Consider the following 16,138-nt stretch of genomic DNA (forward strand, 5'->3'; position numbering starts at 1 on the left):
AAAAAAAAAAAAAAAAAAAGCTCCCTGAAGGATGTGAAGAGGCAAAGGAGATCCCCGCATATTCTTCCCATTCAATGCCGGCCTCAGCTTCATTTAGCTGCGGGACACTTCTCTCATGGATTTTTGTCTGGTGGATCAGAAGGCTCTGAAGAATGTGGCCCCCGTGGGTCTGTCACTGGGCAGTTCTCCCCGCAGTTCTTTGCTAGGCCATCTAAACGCACCTGCTTGTTGCTGCCCTTGGATGAGCCGTAACACCCACTGTTCCCTTACTAGCTACCGAGCTATGAAATCTTGGATGCACACGCATTTACTTTGCCTGAGAATCACAATTTCTCCATTTTAAAATCCTATGCTGACCACACCCCAGTGGAGATGCCGGGTCATCCAGGGGACGTTGCTGTGCATTCTCTCATTTCATTTTCACAGCCATCTGTGAGAGACACTGTTTTATTACTAATATTTATCTCCATTTACAGATGAAGAAACTGAATCAGGAGAGGCTGAGTAACTTGGTCAAGATCACAGAGCCTGAAACTGACCCCGGCAGTTGGCTGGACAACCTTCACTCTAAACCAGCACTTCTATCTGGGGACATCTGGTGCCCACTACAGATGTTTTTGACTGTCCTCTCTGGGAGTAAGGGTGGATATTCCTGGGATCTAGTGAGCAGAGGCCAGGGCTGTGGCCAACACTCTGTGACATATGGGGCACCCCCTTTCCCCGAGCAGGGAATCACCAGGCCCCAAGTGTCAACAGCGTGGAGTTGGGAAACTCAGGCCTAGATGGTGGCACTGTCACCTCCAGACCAGGTGGCCTCCCCACCCTTGCCCCTGGAGGCCCTTCCCATGCTTGCAGTGGCCACTTGCTGGGATGATCTGCCTGGGTCGACCCTCTTCCCCTCTGTAAGCTCCACTCCCCTGCTGAGTCTCAGTGCTCAGTGTGGGGTTGGCAGACACTAGATGTCTGCCCCACGCATGGTCTGACTCCTCACACACCTACCACTGAAAAAGGGATCTCAAGGATGTGTGGCAGAGAAGTGGCATGAGAGAGTGTGACATTTATGTCACAGGTTTACGGCATGTGCTATGTCACTGCATTTAGCTTAGGAGCTCAGAGCAGGCAGGAAACCCAAAACTCAGCATCTGAACTTCAAGTTCTGGCTGAGGCTAATTTTTCATTGTCCTTGAAGCTAATCGAGCCTGTGGAAACACCATCAACAACTTGACTAGACGAGATTTTCAATTAACTCAGACAGATGGCTGAAATTTTCCAGGTGACTTTCCATATTAATTCAGCGAGTTTGCTGGACCAGGCCCCAGGAGGCTTGGCAGGGATGAGGGCTGAAGGGAAGACAGGGAAGGAAATATGTGGATTGTAGGAGAGACGCCAAAGCAATCATCTTGAACTTTTTTTAAATCTCAGCAAAAACAACATCAACCAAATCAGTTCAGTTCCCCCAGCCAGCGTGCAGTGAGGGCTGATGCCTGCAGTGTGGGGCAGCAGAGTCGGGCTCTGGGACCAGCTGTGGGGGCAGTTGGCCTTCCCATGGGGGACGGGACCAGTGCGGGGCTGGGAGAGGCAGGAAGCGCTGAAAGGCGTCTGGGCTTGGTCTGTCCACAGAAGGGCCTGTGGAGCTCAGGTTGTGCTGAAGAGAGGAGGAAAGAACCTCAGGAGAATCCTGCAGAGGCCTCAGGCCTTGTGCAGGGTCTGGCATGCGGGAAAGGACAGCAGTGGAGGCCACCGCAGGAGACGACCATGTCGTTCAGAGAGGACCAGTGTCACCAGGTACCAGGGCAGCCACGGCTGAGGATGCCACGGCTCCTGCCCCTCCAGAAGCTGCCAGAAGCTACTGACAATGTGGACTTCTCTGACTGAATAATGAAGACCCAGGCTAGAGGGAGGGAAAAACGGGGGCTGGGTACTTTCTGAGCTGGGATGAATCAGCCTGGGCTGAAGTTGCCCTGTGCGGAGAATCACATGCCCCAGAGTGAGTGGGTCCTGGCCCCACTGTAATCTCCACTCTCATCAATGCTCTCTACAGGGGCGTGTGACGATGGTGTGACCAGACTCTGGAAGTAGGATTAATGCCCAGACTACTTGAATGTGGGGACAATACTGAACTGACAGTCAGATCACTACACTTAGATCTGACTCAGCTGTTTTGGTTTAGAAAAACAGACATTAATAATAACAGGTCGACAATGTTCATACGTCCTACCTACTACAAGGCTGCCACCCTGCCCCGGGGAGGTCGCCCTTCTCAGGGCAGGACGCGGCCCCGGCAGGGGACTCCATGCTCTGTAGTGATGTGCTGAACGTGGGCCCCATTGGCATAGACGTGGGGAAATGTGGACCTCCTGGGAAGACCATCTCAGCCCACAGTGTCTGCTGCCTGCAGGACAGCACGTCCCCACCGAGACCCGGAGCTGACCCGGTGCCCCTCCCAGAGGAGCCAAGGCCCCTGGGGTGGAGGGACCGGTGGCTCCTGACATCAGGTAAGAAATGGAACTTTTCCCAGAAAACAGAACCCCAAAGTAGCGAGGGAAACCTGAGAAAATGTATTTCTTTTTCAGCTGTTTAAATTGATAGTGAAATACACCTGACAGGAGAGGTCACATGAATGGGTGTTTCCCTGAATTATTCTAAGGGACAGAAGGACACGCACCTCATCCTTGGGTCATCCGGTGGCATCATCTCCAGGTCGTGGGTGGGTCCATTTAAGCCGATAACGTGTAGGGAGATACTGGGGTTTTCACATCCAGCCTGGAGGATCAAGAGGGACAGACAGGTGACTCAGTGCCCTCAGGCCCAGGCAGCCCCTCTGCCCGCACAGTCCTTCCCAGAAGGTTCTGGACTCCAGGACTTCTGGAGCTCAGTAAGGGGGCAACACTGGTGCTGACAACAGATTCCCCATGTGCAATTTCAAAAAGGACAGGGCTGACAGGCCAGTTCCTCTTCATCCTAGGAATCCCGCCCCCTCCCCATTTCCTCTGGTCTTCCCCCTGCCCCTGCCAGCCCGGGCGAGCGCCAAGCCACCTGCTTCTCCACAACAGGAGGGGAAGAGAAGACACAGCCTTGCTGGGAAGGGGAGTGGGCGGGTGAGCACTGGGGGACCACAGAGCAGAGGCCATGGCTCAGATGGGGGAAGCATTAGTTCTTCCCCCAGGAGCTGGGGCCTGTTCTGCATCCCTCTGGGGCGGAGTCCCAGCCAGGAAGGGGGAGAGCCTCAGGTCTGGTCTGATGCCCTCACTTCCTTTGTACCCTGAGGAAGATGTTCAGGGCCCCAGGAGAGTGGCCCCAGGACAGGCACCTGCCAGCCACATTCATCCTCGTGGCTCTGGCTGGAGAGTGTGGGAATAGGGCAAAGAGCCTCTGAATTCTGCCGGCCAGAAGATGTTGATTTTTTATGATCCTGAGTAATCTGGGGTTTCCAGGGTAACACAAGCTCCAGAGCACCTGGCCCAGAGTCCACAGCAAAACAGGGAGAATCCCTGGCCTTCAGGTCATGACTCTGGGGTTGAGGGACTCTCATAAAGGGGTCACATAGAAACCCTTCCACCTCTGAATGGCCAGAGGAAAGGCAGCAGCCACTGCTGCTCGGGGTATAGGTGTTGGTATGGTGGGGACACAGAGGAGGGCTGGGGGAGACTCGGCACCACCCAGTACACTCTATTTAAGGCGCTTCCATCTAAAACCCTGGATCCTGCCACAGAACACAGAGTTAAATCCGATCAAGATGAATCAAAAGAGGAGTGAAGGACTCTGTGGACAGCAGACCCACTTTGTGTTAACGCCTGGATCAGCTGTGCTATCAGAGGATCTCAGGTGTGCTGCAAAATTTTTGAAAGATCATCAATGAAATAATTTTCAAAAGAGGTTCAAAGCACAGTACGTATATTCTTTTTTTTTTAATCAACAATTTAAATGTGTTGTGGAAGTTTAACTATAGGTTCAAGTGTGTTTTGAGATAGAAAAGATTGAAAAACACTGGTCTAGATGCTCTCAGATGGGGAAAAGGCAGAGACTAAGGCCGCGGCCACGGGGGAATGGCGCCATTCATCAGGGGTGTCCCCTGGATACTGGCCACACTGATCAAAGAGCTTTCAACAAAGAGCCTTATTACCGGGTGCGATGGACTGATGTGTCCACTCAAGTTCATACTGGAGCCCTAACTCCCAGTGTGTATCTAGAGGTGGGGCCTTTGGGAGGTGATCAGGGTTAAGGGAGGTCATGAAGATGGTGCCCCCGTGATGGGATCAGGGTCTGCCAAGGGACAGAGGAGACACAGAGCCCTCTCTTGCCCTTGCATGTGAGGACACGGTGAGACAAGGGCTGGGGTAAGCCAGACAGAGAGCCCTCGCCTGAAACCTAGGTGGTGGGCACACTGCTGGGAATTCCGGCCTCCAGAATGGTGAGAAACAAATTCCTGTTGGTTAAGCCACCAGGTCTGGGATTTTGTGGCGATGGCCTGAGTGACTAAGAGACCAGGAGTTTCCTTTTTCTGGCTTATGACTCTGGGAACCCTATTTATCTCACTTACATGTTATCACTCCTCTTGCTACAAACTTGAGGAGGTGGGTCTAGGGATCATTCCTGGCATAGAACGTGCACCAGCAGCTTCAGAGCTCCTGGCGGGTTAGGACGCTAAGGTTCAAGTGCTCCCTAGAGGGGCTGGAGGTAAGGGGTTCACTGCCGGGACCCTGTCTAGAGACTGGGGACTCATCACGTCTACTGGGCCCAGTGGCCTTAGGGCCAGCTAGGGCAGCCAGGGAGCAGCAAGGCAGTCAGCCCTGTGTGCCCATGAGAGCTGTGTCCACGCTCAGAGTCTCCAACCCAATGGGCCACGGGGCTTCAGCATCAGGTCCTCCCTCCCACCCGTGCTGTGGCTTGGTAACAACAACAGGTTCAGCTGCCTCTGTCGCACCTCCTGTCCCTGTCCCCCGCCTCCACTGCATACTTGCTGTCCTACTGGCTCTTTGGATTGGAGCCTGACTCCCTGAGTTTGTCCCAAGCAACACAGGGTGTCTCACAGTACAGGAGGCTGGGTGTTCACAGTCGGGTGCTGGCAGATTCAGTGTGTGGGCAGGGCCCACGTCCTGGCTCCCTGAAGGTGCCTGCTCACTGCATCCTGCAATTGGAGAGGAGTCCCTCTGGGATCTCTCTTACAAGGGGGCACTAGTTCTACTCCTGAGAGTTCTGTCTCCGTGGCCTCGTCACCTCCTAATGCCATCACCTTGGGGGTTGGGATTTTAATGTCTCAATTTGAGGAACACAAAAACATTCAGATCATAGCAAAAGCCAACCACAAAGCAGCTTTGTCCGGATCTGGGGACTGGGACAGACAGAGTCCTTCTGACCTCCTGAAAGTCAAATTTAAAACAGAAATATGAAGAGCTCAAGTGGGCAGAGTGAGTTTTTGTCACCAGGGAGTCATAAGGGCAGACAATATATTTATTTTGGTTTTAATGAAGCTTAGTGAAACAATTAACAGTAGTAATTCAATTATTTGAAATAAAGTAAACCAGCCAACAAATTTGACTCAACAAAGATGGGAATTTAATGCAATGTAATGAGGAACAATTAATCTCTCCTCTCTTTAGTGCTTTGCTCATAAACATATCTGATTACTGCACCTCCACGCTCCGAGCTGGCCGGGTGGGGCTCGTGAATAATTCAGAGGAGTGTTCCCTGGCTGCTCCTCACCTACCTTGGGGTAGTGGTAGGGCTTCACCGTGGGGTAGACCGAGCCCGTGTAGGTCGGCAGCTCCATGAGAGGGACGCGGGAATCATTGATGGTGGCATAGGCAAGCCGGGTGCCGTCCGGAGACCACCAGTGAGCAATGTGGGTCTTCAAAATCTCCTCTGAGGGGAAGAAAAAGAGCAGGGAGATGAGAAGAGGCAGAAAACGGGGTGGGGATGGAAGCTGCACAGCAGGCGACCCAGAGTGGCCCGGGGAGAAGCCCCGTGGGGCCATCTGTCCCTCTGTCCCTGGTGTACTTATCAGGTCCTACAAAAGTCATCTACAGTTAAAGCTCTGATTATCGAAGGCAGAACAACAGGTGCTTCTGGTTGAAGCCTGTTTCCATTTCAGCACAAATGTTTCTGACATTTGCTAAATCTTCAGTGGGGCCCAAGGGCACCTTCACCCCACAGGGCCCTAGAACATCGCTGCTGAAAGCCAAACCTGGCACAGAGAAGCCCACAAGTCACGGCTCAACTAAATAGCGCCAATTGTCTGGAAATCCTTCTTCAATTCTCTTGTATAAATGTGAGCTCTATGGGCCCAACAACTTCTTGTGACTAGAACTATTATTGCGCTACTGTGGATTGTTATTTGACTATGATTAAAACAGGGACTAGAGAAAACCATCTGACGCTGAGCCAGACCTGAGGAAGGCAGTCGGTTCTCACAGAGGTTTGATCCCAGGAAAACAGGTGCCAGGAGTCAGCACAGAGCTCCTGCACGACAGCCCCGAGGAAGGAGGCCGTGTGCCAAGACCGGCAGCTCCCCGTGCTAGAGCAGGAGGCAATCTCCCGCTCGCGGCAGGAAACAAAATGGGCCAATCTGAAGAAGTGCTGAAATGGAAACAGGCTTCCACCAGAAGCACCCGTTGTTCCGCCTTCGATAATCAGAGCTTTAACTGTAGATGGGTTTTGTAGGGCCTGATAAGTACACCAGGGAAAAAAGACCTTCTGCTGTGTCTCTCAACATTTGGGTAGCAGACACTTTCCTAGAGGAAGGAGCCAGAGGGCTGGAAATCAGGGCACCCATTTCACTGCTAACCAGCTCTCGGGCCCAGGGATTCTTCCGTGTACACAGTCCCTAGAGTAACCAATTTCCTCTATGTCTGTTTTTAAAATGGTCAACATAATGACACAGTGTGAGTTCCGCTCAGCTGGTCATCACTAGGAACGCCCCTACCCTGGGTGCTGCAGGGACAGAAAGGTCACTGAGGCACTTGAGAACCTGTTGACAATGCAAACCGAGTGGGCGTGATCATCAAGAGGAGGTGACCAGGGTGAAGCTGGGGGGCAGTGCCCACAGCAGGGCAAGACAGCAAGTCAGTGGCTCCAGACTCCCAGTCCACAGGAGAGGAGAGGGGACGGTGGGATGAGGGCTGCTGAGGAGGGCTGGGGCCATCACCATGGCCCTGCTGCTCACTCTCCTCCTGGGGTGGTGGCCAAAGCCACATGCACCAGTGCAGGGGGCTGAGGGCACAGCGTGCCCACTCCACGCCCTTCCTTCCCCGGGGACAATGCTCTTCCTAGGCGTCTGCTCCCTTGTCCTATGGGGCACATCCCTCCAGGGGTGGCCTGAGGTCTGCACATGGCTCCATACAATAGAGGAGTCTTAGGAAACACGCAGCCCTCCCCGAGGTGCCCCGTGTGTGGAAACAGTGCTCCTGAGCCCTGGGTTCCCACCACAGTGCTCCCTGTGAGTGAGGGGCCTGGGAGCCCTCGGAGGCCCCCCACCTCCCGTATCCTGCCCTCGTCTGCAGCAGCTTTCTAGAGCCCAGAAAACTCAAAGGTCTGCTGAGGTAAGTGTGGAAGAGAGAAGAAGGCAGGCCGGCTGGATCTCAAGGGTTTGTAATTTTCCAGTGTCTTCAGCAGCCAGGAGAAGGATGCTCAGGTGCGAGTCTGGAATGAGGTGATTCAGAAGTGACTTTGTACAGAGTCACCAGATCCTCCAGGGCTGTGCGCATGCAGTGGTGAGTAACAGGCTCCAGCAGATGGTCTGCTGGAAAAAATAGGCACCATTTGCAATGCAATTTGTGGGTGATTGAGCTCAATCTCTTCTGCCCTGCAGAGCTGGGAGGAAAAGGGCTCCAGTGAAATCCCCTGGAGGGAGCAGAATTCAGGGGGCAGAGGGAGGAGGGAGCAGAGCCCCAGAAATCAGCAGAGGAGGCCTGCAGAGGTTTCCATGGGACATTAATTCACAGCTAACTCAGGAAAAGCCAGAACAGAAAAATGGTTGGGTTGAACAGGGGCTTTACAAATGAAGAGGCTAACAAATAACTAACAAATAATAACAATACTGTTCTCTTTGAACGCAAACAATCTCCTGAGACCAGAAGGATCACAATTGGTCTCTGGTGCAAAATCAGGCCACCTTCATCCTTACCCAAGAGGCTTGGTGAGAGTGGCCAGGCAAGGACGGCGAGGGTCACTTCTCTCCACTCATCTTTTTTTAAACCTCACTTCTAGACTTGCCCACAGACCTAAAGGAAATGCCGCTGCTTAGCTGTGACCTTGGCCCTGACCTTGAACACAATGGGACAAGAGACAGAAAATGCGGATGAAGGCTGGTCGTGAGCAGTGCTGAGGAGACTCGATTCCTGTTCATTCCATCAGCGAATGCCAGAGTGTCTGTACAAACCTCAAGCATTGTTCTGAGAACTTGAACGCAGGACGCGGATCACTGCAGAGTATAAGATCTAGTGGTTGGAAGGGAACTCAGAGGCCGTTTAGTTCAGTGTGACAAACACCATGTGAGTGTGAGGCCAAGGTCAGCTCCTAAGCTCCTTTCTGTGTCATCCCACGGTGAGACGGCGCCACATAAAACGAGATTCCCTCATGCAAAAGGACAGCCATAGAAAGCTGCGACGGCTTCAGTTTATTTACCCTAAATGTTTTTTACCACGTTGTTCCTTGGTGTTTTTATTTTTCTGTATGTTAGTTGCTTATTAAAGAGATAATTAGGAATAAGGGTCCAGGCAGAAGAAACTTTGACATTTTAGCTTTAATTATGAACATCCCTGTTCAGCACACATTTTTTTTAAAACCCAGATTAATGAGGCAGTTGGCTTAAATGCCAGGCACCAAATGTAGTGTAGGAACAGAGTTTTGCAAACAGAGGGGAAAAAACTTATTTTATCAATTTAAATTAATTGCATGAAACTTTGCCCTGGAACAAAATGAATAACTTCTTTTTTTGAGCAAGTACAATTAACTCAGGAAAACTAGAGGATATATTTTTCCTTCCTCTTCCCTGTCCTATTGAGGGACTGTTAAGCATCAGAGAATAAAGACACATTTGGGGACATGTGCCGGGCAACGGCTGCCTCTCCCTTGAAGACGTGGAAAGTTGTAAGCAGGCACAGTAGGATCTGGGCTGGTTTTTCTCACTCCTTGTCACTGTATCTTGAAGAAGCCAAGGCCTTTTGTGAAGTGCTATTCCCTCTTGCCAATAAGGGCATATTCAGTGGGACAAAATCCTCTTGGGCTCAAAGTGACAATGGCCTCCAATACTTTTGCATGGACCTGAGAGTTCTCCAGCATGATACGACTCCTTGAGGCCCTTAGTATCAGACAGAGCGCCCTAGCAAATCCACTGAGAGTCTTCTAGTCAACATCATTCAGAGGTAGGAGACAGAGCTGCCTGTCAGGTACCATTTTAGGAGTTGACAGAGGACCCAAGCCCAGGAACAAACAGTTCTCCTGTTTAAGTTCTGGCAGCCCTTCATCCAGGAAGGGAAACCTTCATGTCTAAATGAGAGCCAAGGCCCAATACCCACTTCCCCAGGGAGCAGCAGCCCCTGTGTTTGGCCAAGTACGATGCACTCCCGTGTACAATGCACACCTACTTTTTGGTCTAAGCTTTCAGGAAAAAAAAAAAAAAACACTTTTGTTTTAATATTTTAATCCAAATTTTTATTTGTTTATATTTAGGTTCCTGTTTTTTATATTATAAAGGAATTTCAGCACTTATTTTTTTTTAACATATTATGGAATAAGACATTTTATGTAATGAAAAATTTTGAAACACAAGCACAGATACGGGTCCGAGAAATTTTATGTACCAGTAAGAAATGTACATTTACCCGTCAGAGAAGGCCAGAGCTCTTCACCCCCATCAACATCAGAAACACTGCTTTCTTCAATTTCTGCATTACCTGTCTTCCAAAGAGTCACTTTCCTTATCCTGGTAAATTTCATCGTCCTCAGTTCTATCCACAGCACTGCCGATGCCAGATTTTGTAACGATTTCATACCCACATCCTTATTAATACTGTTTAACCATCTCAGGATCCAATCATAAACGAGGCCAACAGATGCCTTCTTGATTCTGCCAATAGGTGTTAAGTTATTACCAGCTGACTGCACCCAAGATGTCCCCTCATCAGGGCATTAAAGGGCTTGTTGACTGACACATCAGGAGGCTGCTTTGGCTGGTTAGCCCACCAGGTATCACAGCAACTTGGGTTTTCAAGTTCACTGCAATTGCCTCTGTACTTTAAGTAACACGGACTTAGAAGTGACCAACAGTGTATTTTTGATGTTGCTTCAATTGTCTGGGGGGTCCTCTTCATAAAATTTTGGCTCCGGCCGATTTCTTCGAGTGTTTTCCCTACACTTTCTTCTAGCATTTTTATAGTTTCATGTCTTAAGTTTAAATCTTTGATCCAGTGAGAGTCAATCTTAGTTAGTGGTAAAAGGTGTAGATCCAGTTTCAGTCTTCTGCAGGTCGCCAGCCAGTTCACCCAGCACCATTTATTAAATAGGGAATCTTTTCCCCACTCAATGTTTTTGATTGGCTTGTCAAAAATCATATAATGGTAAGTAGCTAGGTTCATCTCTTGGTTCTCTATTTTGTTCCATACATCTACCTCTCTGTTTTTGTGACAATACCATGTTGTTTTGATAACTATGGATTTATGGTATAGTCTGATGTCTGGTAGTGTGACTCCTCCTGCTTTGTTTTTATTTCTGAGTAATGTCTTGGCTGTTCGAGGTTTTTTCTGATTCCCTATAAAACGAAGTATTTTTTCAAGACCTTTATAGTATGACAATGAAACTTTAATAGGGATTGCATTAAAATTATATATTGCTTAGGGTAGAATGGACATTTTAACAATGTTAATTCTTCCCAGCCATGAGCATGGTATATTTTTCCATTTGTTAACATTTTCAGCTATTTCTTTTCTTAGAGTTTCATAGTTCTCTTTATAAAGGCCTTTCATGTCCTTTGTTAGGTAAACTCCCAGATATTTCATCTTCTTTGGCACTACTGTAAATGGAATAGAGTTCTTGACTATTTTTTCAGCTTGACTGTTGTTGGTCAAGGCTACTGATTTATGAATGTTGATTTTGTAACCTGAAATGCTGCTGTATTCCTTGATCACTTCTAAGAGTTTTGTAGTAGAATCTCTGGTGTTTTCCATGTATACAATCATGTCATCTGCGAAGAGTGAAAGTTTAATCTCTTCTGATCCTATATGGATACCCTTGATTGCCTTTTCTTCTCTAATTGGGATGGCTAAAACTTCCATTAAAATGTTAAAGAGCAATGGAGACAATGGGCAATCTCATCAAATTAAAAAGCTTCTGCACAGCCAAAAGCACAGTAAGTAAAGCAAGTAGACAGCCCTCAGAATGGGAGAAGATATTTTCTAGTTATGTCTCCGACAAAGGTTTAATAACCAGAATCCACAGAAAACTCAAATGTATTAGCAAGAAGAGTACAAGTGACCCCCTCTCAGGATGGGCAAGGGACTTGAAGAGAAACTTCTTTGAAGAAGACAGGCACATTACCTACAAACATATGAAAAAATGCAAACCATCCTTAATCATCAGAGAAATGCAAATCAAAATTACTTTGAAATGTGATCTAATTCCAGTAAGATTAGCCCATATCACAAAATCCCAAAATCACAGATGCTGGCATGGTTGTAGAGAAAAGGGAACGCTTCTACACTGCTGGTGGGATTGCAAACTAATACGTTCCTTTTGGAAAGACATCTGGAGAACACTTAAAGAATTAAAAATAGACCTGCCATTTGATCCTATAATTCCTCTATTAGGTATATATCTAGAAGACCAAAATCACACTACAATAAAGATATTTGTATCAGAATGCTCATTGCAGCCCAATTCATAATTGCCAGGTCATGGAAGAAGCCCAAGAGCCCATTGATCCAGGAATGGATCAATAAATTGTGGTATATGTACACCATGGAATACTATGCAACCATTAAGAAAGATGGAGACTTTACCTCCTTTATGTTTACGTGGATGGAGCTGGAAAATATTCTTCTTAGGAAAATATCCCAAGAATGGAAGAAAAAGTATCCAATGTACTCAGCCCTACTATGAAACTAATTTATAGCTTTCATAGGAAAGCTATAACCCAATTTTAACCCAGGAACATGGGAGAGGGTAGAGGGAGGGGAGGGGAGAGGGTGGGTGGAGGAAGGGTGATTGGTGGGATCATGCCTATGGTTCATCCTATAAGGGTACATGGGAATCTCTCTAATTGTAGAATATAAATGTCTTAGCACATTAACTAAGACAAAGACATGAAGGCTATGTTAACCAGTTGGATGAAAGTACTTTAAATTGTATACAGAAACAGTACACTGTACCCCATGATGGTATTAATGTACACTGTTATGATTTAATAAAAAAAAAGAAAAAGAAAAAGCTTTTGATAATATCCAGAAAAAAAAAAAAAGAAGTGACCAACAATGATCAAAGCTGGTGTTTAGAGTTGTCCTCCAGGCCTTTGTGACCAGGCCTCACTGACCCAGATTTCCATGCCACCTTCGTCCCTTTCCCACACATGCAGACAGTAACTCCACTTGGAATCTTTTCTTTCAGAACATTTTTCTTTTAAAATGATCACAGTGGCAGCTTTGTCCTGTGCACAACAGGCAGGAACAGCAGTGAAATGTGTTTCTCGTGTCCACCAGTTTAACAGCCGTGGTCTGTGCCCTTCTGAGTCAGTTCTGTGGGGTGGCACTTCAAACATGAGTGGGAGCTCATCCATGCTGACAACTTGGGACAGCTCACAGGTGTCTTCTGAAGACTGATAACATAAGAATGAAATTTTAAAACTTGATTCTCAGAGGAAGTTTGGGGGTAAGTTTTGTTCCTGTCCTCTCGCTCAGACTTTCTCCCTGTGTTAAGTTAAAGCACCATTTACGTGCCCCTGAGAAATCATCAGTGCTTTTTTTGGGGTAATCCTTTTACCCTCTTGCATTATCTTGGTCAAAACAGAGACCCCAGTTTGATGCTGCTCCAGAAATCAGGCCTTCACCTCCGTCCCCACCTGCAGCCATTCTGGAGGGTCCCTCGCATGGCCTTCCTGTGTCCTGGCCTCTGAGGAAGCTTCCCTTCCTGCCACCCCACATCTGAGGACACCCTGTGTGGGAGGGGGCCCCGCGTGGGTCTCGGCGGCCCTGCTCTTCAGCATGTTTCAGAACTGTTAGCTTAAAGCTTGCAGTGCAAGAAAACCATTTTGACATTTTCCCTGGGATTTCCCAAAAATTTTTGTAAAAATACCAGCTATATTCTGGCTCTTGCCTACAGTGTATGAAGAGAGATATATCACTCTTTGTTGGCCAAAACTGCTTTCCTTGCAAGTTCATTAGAAGTTTAACAAAACCGACTCCTGTTTCTCAGGGGATTACTTTGCATATGGGTATTCTTATTGCTTTCTAGAGTTGCACTTTTAATGCATAAGTGTACATAAAAGATTTAAAAACAATTACATAGACACAGAATTTAGTCCTCTCATGTACATATAATGGGGCATCCTTATTCTTCCCTCAAAAATTCAGATAAAGAAGTGCATAGTGAATAGCCGAGTGTTGTGGCAGATGCCTGTGGTCCCAGCTACTCGGGAGGCTGAGGCAAGAGAATCACCTAAGCCCAGGAGTTAGAGGTTGCTGTGAGCTGTGTGACGCCACAGCACTCTACCAAGGGCGATAAAGTGAGACTCTGTCTCTACAAAAAAAAAAAAAAGAAGTGCAGCACATTGTATACAGAAAAATATGGTAAGTGCGTTTGCTGAGCTCAGGTGTCAGTGGCAGAATTGGGGTCCCCAATCTGTAAGTCTGATGGAAGGTCACTCTGTAGCTGCTAGGGTGTGGGGCGTAGAGGGCACCAAGAGAGTCACAAAAGATAATAAAAGGAAAGGCCGGTAATGGAGACACACTTGAAATCCTCTTGGTGGCTGTGTCCAGGGGCTCCCCAAACCGGCCAGCGATGCCCACCATGCAAGTCAGTCCTGCTGTGGAGAGATCCAAGGTGGATCAGGGGATGCAGATGAGAGACTGAACAGAAGACAGGAGGTTTGAGAGCAGTTAGGGAAGCGGCAGGGGCTCCTTAGAACCTGGCTGGCCTCCTTCTCAAGCCGAGGGAGGGCCAGGGTGGAGGGGTCAGGAAGGGCTGCGTGCACCTGATGGAGGCTGTGGCATCCTCGGATGAAGCCTCACGTCTGAATCCTACCGTATGTCCTGAAGTCTGGTAAAGTGATGCCTCCTAACTTGTTCTTTTTGCTTAAGATCAGTCTGGCTAGTCAGGGTCTTTTCTGGTTCCCTATGAAGTGTAAAATTGTTTTTCCTACATCTGCAAAAAATGACGTTGGTATTATCATGGGAACTGCATTGAATCTGTTAAGTCCCTTTGGGTGGTGTGGACATTTTAACAATGTCGATTCTGCCGACCCATGAGCATGGAACGTTTTCCATTTGTTACCTCCTCTGCGACTTCCTTCCTCAGAGTTTGCGGCTCTCCCTGCAGACGTCTTTCACCTCCTCAGTTAAATGTATTCTAGGGTATTTCATTTTCCTGTTGCTGTCATGAAAGGGCCTGAGTCTTTGACTGGATTCTCAGCTGACTGTTCTTAGTGTACATGGAAGCTACTGATTTGTGTGCACTGAGTCTGTAACCTGAGACTTGGTTGAACTTATTTATCAATTCCAGGAGTTTCTTGGTAGAATCTTTGGGGTTCTCTAGATATAACGTCATCTTAGAATTTGACTTCTTTCCATATTTGATTGATTTCCTACAAGGCTGTAATAACCAAAACAACATGGGCCTGGCGGAGGCCAGAGACACAGACCAGTCAGAACTGAGAGGACGGGCAAGGTCACACCAAACGGCATGATGCACACTGTCCAGGGACAGACACAACTATAACCTTGACTCGAACTGCACAAAAGCAGTGCATGTAGCCAAAACATTGTATCTCTATAGCATTCTGAAATTAAAGAAAAAATTCCCACCACAAAGACAAATGCTCAGCTCAGGGGTTCAAACTTCTCCCCATCCCTCCACAGAGCAGCACTATTTCTGTACAGCCAGAGGTCACAGCAGCCGGAATACGTGACCAGCAAGACTGAGACGCCTTCTCTTGCATCTCAAGTGGTTACTCTCTGCACCTGCTGCCTCACTTCACATGAGGAGCAGGGCACCCTCCCTGGGAACGCCCCGTCATCTAAGTCTTCTGTCAGAAGCTCAATTTTCAGGAATTCAAAACTCATGTTTTCTTAGAGATAGAACATAAAGTTACTGTCTCCCTCCAAGAGCAGGAGATAAAATGCCCCTGAGTTTACAGCTATTGCAGACAGGGCAGGACCACTGCTCAGAGCAGGGGGAGCAAACACAGGGTGCAGCCTCCCTCTGTGGGCTCCGTCTGTGGGCCCTGCACTCCCAGGCCTAAGGAGCCCTGACCCTGACATGTGGTGCAGCAACCAAGTGACCGCAGGGCCTGGGGCTATGAAGCCCAACTCGGTCCAGGAATTCAACTCTCATGGATTCAACTTCCATGGAAGGTCTCCGGGCACAGCTGCTCTGAGTAGGCATCACAGACACCTTCCCAAGATGAACCACACACACTGCCCCGTACTATCTGGGTTGCCGATGTCTCTACTAAGCCATTTATACCTCAGTATAAGTTACCCTACACCTGGCTGTAGGCCGCATGCTGCTTTCTCCAAAACTGGCCTCGAGGGCTTTTCTAGGGCTTAAAGCTCCCTTGCTAAGAGGTGACATTCTTCTCCCTGAATGAGGGCAGTCCCGGGAGCAGCCTAAGCCAACAGCAGGTGGTGGAAAGTGAAGCTGTGTGACGGTCACTGGCCCGTCTTGCATCCCCCACACTGTGAGGAAGCCCCAGCCCCCACGTCAGGGGTTCCGCCAACACAGCCAGTCACCTGGGACAGCCAGCATCACCCCAGGACAGGTGAGCGAGTCCTCAGGGCGCTCCAGCCCCGGCCCAGGGCAGGGAGAAGAGCTAAGCCGGATTTATGGATGCCAATGTTTTAAGCCATTGTGTTTTGGTTTACTGAAATCAACTTCATTTAAAAAAAATTCATAGAAAAACAGCAAGGAAAAGAGGAAACCCAAGCCAGTGTGC

General features: G+C 48.5%; 1 protein-coding gene across 4 annotated transcripts in view; it reads right to left on the bottom strand.

Moving 5' to 3' along the window:
• The window catches only part of DPP6 (dipeptidyl peptidase like 6), a 928,521-nt gene that overhangs the window by 108,378 nt on the left and 804,005 nt on the right, over positions 1 to 16,138 (bottom strand). For all 4 annotated transcript variants that reach the window (XM_003792026.3, XM_012806527.2, XM_012806530.2 and 1 more), the window contains 2 exons: positions 5,708 to 5,862; positions 2,666 to 2,763 (listed from right to left, as the gene is read on the bottom strand). In XM_003792026.3, coding sequence (XP_003792074.1) covers positions 2,666 to 2,763; positions 5,708 to 5,862 — 253 coding nt within the window. The remainder of the gene's footprint in view (positions 1 to 2,665; positions 2,764 to 5,707; positions 5,863 to 16,138) is intronic.

The sequence above is a fragment of the Otolemur garnettii genome, unplaced genomic scaffold (assembly GCF_000181295.1).
Source record: "Otolemur garnettii isolate 467f Iridium unplaced genomic scaffold, OtoGar3 scaffold00053, whole genome shotgun sequence".
Classification (NCBI taxonomy): domain Eukaryota; kingdom Metazoa; phylum Chordata; class Mammalia; order Primates; family Galagidae; genus Otolemur; species Otolemur garnettii.